The 5,424-nt window shown below is 46.8% G+C and overlaps 1 protein-coding gene across 1 annotated transcript; it reads right to left on the bottom strand.

Moving 5' to 3' along the window:
• Positions 1 to 379: 379 nt before the first annotated feature.
• LOC125532705 (uncharacterized) lies at positions 380 to 3,668 on the bottom strand. The gene is made up of 4 exons (XM_087522343.1): positions 2,999 to 3,668; positions 1,920 to 2,034; positions 1,021 to 1,216; positions 380 to 900 (listed from the first exon to the last, which is right to left on the bottom strand). Exons 1-4 carry the CDS (start codon positions 3,379 to 3,381, stop codon positions 743 to 745), a joined length of 852 nt encoding a protein of 283 aa, XP_087378469.1. The 5' UTR covers positions 3,382 to 3,668; the 3' UTR covers positions 380 to 742.
• Between the last annotated feature and the right edge of the window lie 1,756 nt (positions 3,669 to 5,424).

Below are 5,424 nucleotides of genomic sequence, written 5' to 3'. Positions count from 1 at the left end.
GTTTTTTTCCTGTGTGTTTCATCGTTGGTTTTTATTGTTTTTCTAACATTTGTTAATGTTTCTTTTAGCAGTTTTCTAGGTTTTTCATTTTTTTTCTTTTTCTTACTTAGTATGGTGTAAATACCATATTACACTTTGATGAATATATTAGAGAGAGCATGCGCGATACATAGCATATTTTTGGTTTTAAAATTTGTCCAAAAAAAGAGTGTAATGTTATCTTCTCCATGCACTTTAAAATACAAAAAATGATTTTTTTTTTCTCTAATCACATGGTAATCACGACCAATAACATTCTACACATGGTCTTCTTAAATTCTACATGCACTTAGCTTACTGGGTGTTGGGTAATTAAAAAGAAGAGGGATGGTGGCTTGCATCTTCCCAATCCATTTTTAATTCACTCCATAATTTGTCATAAAATTTCTATATGTACACAGGACGGAAAAGTATTAACACAATTCACAACAGTACACACTTAGTGAATATACTACATCAGAGTACGCACCACGAGCTTGCAGCGGACATTAATGTAAAATACTACGTTTTTCTAAATATAAGACGTCTTGTCTGTCAAAGACGTCTTATATTTAGAAATAAAAGAAAAAAATGTGTCACAAGTGTACGAATCCACAGTGAATTAATTAATTAACGATGGGGCTCACTGTCACCCCGTTGCTGCAAGGTCCGGTATGGACCTCCATGACCATGAGGCTCCACCACTGATAAATGAAACAACGTTCTAAACTACATAGTTCCTCCTCCGATGGTCATGGCCTCCTGAGTACGTGGAGCCATCAACCGGATGTTTCAGGAACTCGCTGCAGCCGTAGCAACGTGTGAAGTCAAACCCTTTCCTACAGCCACGTCTAGGATCATCACAGTAGTAATAATAACCACCTGCATAACAAATACAGTAGTAAGAGGTCGTTCAGTGCCAAAATATATAGCAACAAACTGGTGAATAGGGAACAAACACAAAACCAATAAATCGTTGATCTGGATAATATTCGGGTTTACCTTCACATAATGAATCCAGGGGAACGCAACAGCGTACTTTCAAGATCTCTTCACGACCCCGTCCACAGTCCTCTATCTCAGCAAAAAAGAGTTTCTTCTTATCCTTGCGCTTGGCGACGAAATTTAGGTGCGTAAAAATATGGCTGCTCTCGTAAAAGAGCCTAGAAAGCAATGTCTCACACAACTCAAACTTCACCTGTAATTTGGGCAAGAAAGTTGAGGAAAATAAAATATCTGGTTTAGAAAATTGTGCAGCTATATATTGAGCATTGTCACAGTAATGTGGTGCACGTAATTGGTGATTGCACTTGCAAACTTGCACAAAACGGAACTTAATAAGATAATCAAACACAACTCTAAGGGAACAAAATATCCAGTACAAAGAAGCACCACTAGAAGAACCAAAACTGGACACAATAAAATGAAATGCCTATTATGTACTGCTAGAAATTCGTAACAAACTATGAATGGAGTTGGCTGCTAATTCTTTTAACTGGATTAACAAGAATTATTATCAGTAGCCACTACAGAATGCTAGAAGTGGAATAGGGATTTCTGTAATCTTCAAAAGGTTCCCTAAGTTTAAGTGAAACACTCATTAATTACACTTCAAGTATTTTGAAACATGCAGTTTGTGCCGCTAATGGTACTAGCTAGTCATCCTAATTTAATATTTTCAGGACTCGCTTGGTTCGGAGAGTTGATGTACAAACCCAAAATCCAAAACCCAGGTTCAAGTCCTCATGGATGCGAGCTTAGATTTCTATTTATACTATCAAGAAACAAAATCCGGTATTCTTCTAAGACTACATACCGGCACGCAACAGAACACCGACTTGCATACAATTTATAAGCAGAAACCAAATAGCAAATGGAAGATAGGAAAATGGCTGCTATACCTTTCTCCTCTTGTTGAAACTCGCTAAAGCCAGTTCTGATAAATAAGTTTGCTCCTTAGTCATCTCTTGCTTCATTATCGTCGCTTCCATTTCTTCTGCTGTAACATGCTTGCAACTACAATGATAGAAACATATTATTAGAGCATTAAACAGACAAATAACGGATTTCTGATTTCTGATATACACCAGTGGATTAAGACCTCACTTCCTTGCTTAGAGTTTCAGTGACAAAAGGGAATGAAGTTCAAACAAAAGAGATAGAAAAGTAAAAGCAAAATCAGCTCGTGAACAACCTTATTATTTAGCCTTTGCACAAACACTCAACCATTGTGGAACGCTGGTAATTTCTGAAAACTGAAAACATAATCCGTTGACTGAAACAAATATTTATCGACCCCCCCCCCCCCCCCCCCACACACACACACACACACCCCGCCACCTCCCCACACGCACATGGATACAAAATGAGAACCCCAGGTACTTCTATTGGTACAATTTACAGGCAACCCTCCTGCATGAACTGGAGAGAAAAAATGAGCTCCAGTGACCACCCCTCTTGAGCTCATGTTAAGTTGCTGCAGAGCTTTCATATTAAGCTGAACAATTTTGACAATAAGCTGCATTGTTCAATTCAACCAGGTCGCACTAATTGACTAGCGAGGAAGCTTCAAATATCGCTCACGGTCTGTAGCTTCTAACTGCCATTAGCGGTACAGGAGAGCAGGAGGAATTAGCTTCAACATATTGAGGAGTTCGAGCCAATCGCAAGACAATGGCTCCGTAGTACAAGGTCAAGCAACAAAAGAGTGTGTGCATTTGGTCAAAGCCGCTGATAGGGGAAGACTACAACTTGCAGATCTATGGTAAGTCAAATCCAATGCTTGTAAAGAATCAATTTTGCCGAAAGGAAAATTCCGGGATACTACCATATATCAACCCATTGAAGTTCTAACAAATCATGATCATAAAAGTGAAGAGGAAACTGAGCAGAAGATAAGTGCTGGATAAAGTTTGACATGGACCAAAAACAAACAAGTATGCATGAATAATTAATTTCTGGAGTGGCAGGGAGAGACTACCGTATTTCCTCAACTTGGGTGGAGTTGTCCATCATGTACTTGCCGTTCTCATCCATGTAAAGGCTGCCGTGTTCATGGATGTAATTCCTCATAACGACGTTGGCCCGAGCAGCTGCCTTGTAGAACCGTGTGCCTGCGTCGTCGCCCTCCTTGTCCTCCAGCGCGGCTATCTCCTCCGGCGAGATCGGGTCCCCAATGTCCTTGGCGGTGGCCACCAGAGTGCGGTACTTTCCGGACGGATTATCCTCCGGCCGGATGACGACGGCGGATGGCCACGGACGGTTGAGCACAGCGCGCACTGGAGACGGAGCGTCGCTAAAGGGAACAGGCTGCTTGTCCTTCTCCTCCACAACCAAGGAGGGTCGATCTTCCGCACTATCCATGTCGTCGTCGGAAGCGTCAGACAAGCCGGCGAGGGGTTCAAGAAAATCGGCGGCGGACGCAGGAGGAGGTGGAGAATAAATCCATGGTTGAGGGCGGTGGAGGACGACGGGTTGATGCTGGCTCCGACTGCGTTACCATTGTTCCACCCAGCAGTCGGAGTCGGGATCCGATCAAGGGCTGGTTCGCCTCCTCTGTAATTGGGGAATTCGGAGACGGCGGTATGGAGGTTGATGCCGATGCGGCTGCGTTGGGGGGTAAGCAACCACGCCGAATTTCTTGTGTTGCTTTGGGCGCTAAGGGCATCTCCACCCGCGCCCTTAGAAGGCTTCCCCAGACGATTTTTTCGCGTCGGCGCCAAAAAAATGGCCCAGTCACGCCTTCAGAAGCCCGATTTTCGCCGGCTTGGGCCGAAAACAGCGTCGGCAGACTCAGGCCGAACCCGGCGCGCTGGGGGGCGCCTGGGGGTGCCAGGGCGAACTGTTTTGGCGCGAAACAGCCGCGGGCCCGCCGCGTCAGCGACATGGCGCCTCGTCTTCCCCCAACGGCCTCGGTTCCCGCGAGGAATCAATACCAAGGCTGCCGCCGGTCAGCCTTGCCATTGATTCCTCACGAGCGGCGCGTCATGGGACGGCGCGCCGACGCCTCCCCTCCCTCGCACGCGTACACACGGGTGCGACGCGGCTATATAACCGGTTGCCTGCACTCGCCTGTGCCCACACCAGCCCCGTCCCTCGCCGCCGCCCAGATCCTCCCTCTCCCTACCTCTCCTGAGCGCCGCCGCCCAGCCCCTCCCTCTATCTCTCTACCTCTCCCGAGCCCGTCGCCATGGCGGAACGCTTCCCCGGAGACGAGGCGGCGGCCAACGGCTTCGGCCGCCGTTCGCTCCGCGAACAGGAGTCCTGGCTCCTGTTCCAGGCGAACATCCCGGCGCCGCCGGACATGCGCGCCGGGCCGACGGGGTGGAGGCTCAGCGTCGGGGGAGTGCCCATTCCCCCGTTGCCCGACGCCGTGGCGAAGCCGAAATACTTCGCCGAGGAAGTCGAGGTCGTGCGCGCCTCCCTCACCGACGCCCAACTCTCCCTCCCCCAGTACGCCGCCGACAACCACGCGACTTGGGCGGCGTATTTCGAGCGCCGCCAGCAGCAGCGCTTGTTGAAAATATGCCCTAGAGGCAATAATAAATTAGTTATTATTATATCATATTTCATTGTTCATGATAATCGTTTATTATCCATGCTAGAATTGTATTGATAGGAAACTCAGATACATGTGTGGATACATAGACAACACCATGTCCCTAGTAAGCCTCTAGTTGACTAGCTCGTTGATCAATAGATGGTTACGGTTTCCTGACCATGGACATTGGATGTCGTTGATAACGGGATCACATCATTAGGAGAATGATGTGATGGACAAGACCCAATCCTGAGCCTAGCACAAAGGTCGTGTAGTTCGTATGCTAAAGCTTTTCTAATGTCAAGTATCATTTCCTTAGACCATGAGATTGTGCAACTCCCGGATACCGTAGGAGTGCTTTGGGTGTGCCAAACGTCACGACGTAACTGGGTGGCTATAAAGGTACACTACAGGTATCTCCGAAAGTATCTGTTAGGTTGGCACGAATCGAGACTGGGATTTGTCACTCCGTGTAAACGGAGAGGTATCTCTGGGCCCACTCGGTAGGACATCATCATAATGTGCACAATGTGACCAAGGAGTTGATCACAGGATGATGTGTTACGGAACGAGTAAAGAGACTTGCCGGTAACGAGATTAAACAAGGTATCGGGATACCGACGATCGAATCTCGGGCAAGTATCGTACCGATAGACAAAGGGAATTGAATACGGGATTGATTGAATCCTCGACATCGTGGTTCATCCGATGAGATCATCGTGGAGCATGTGGGAGCCAACATGGGTATCCAGATCCCGCTGTTGGTTATTGATCGGAGAGTTGTCTCGGTCATGTCTGCATGACTCCCGAACCCGTAGGGTCTACACACTTAAGGTTCGATGACGCTAGGGTTATAGGGAAAATAT

Source organism: Triticum urartu, chromosome 1A (genome assembly GCF_056163025.1).
Source record: "Triticum urartu cultivar PI428250 chromosome 1A, HENAU_Tu73, whole genome shotgun sequence".
NCBI lineage: Eukaryota > Viridiplantae > Streptophyta > Magnoliopsida > Poales > Poaceae > Triticum > Triticum urartu.
Note: the sequence above shows the minus strand (reverse complement) of the source record. Positions and strands in the feature narration are given on the sequence as shown.

Coding starts and splice junctions, on each gene's coding strand:
- LOC125532705 (XM_087522343.1), bottom strand. CDS start 3,381: ATGGATAGTGCGGAAGATCGACCCTCCTTGGTTGTGGAGGAGAAGGAC. Junction 2,035..2,998: donor ACCCAAGTTGAGGAAATACG/GTAGTCTCTCCC, acceptor CTATCATTGTAG/TTGCAAGCATGTTACAGCAG. Junction 1,217..1,919: donor GTTTCAACAAGAGGAGAAAG/GTATAGCAGCCA, acceptor CCCAAATTACAG/GTGAAGTTTGAGTTGTGTGA.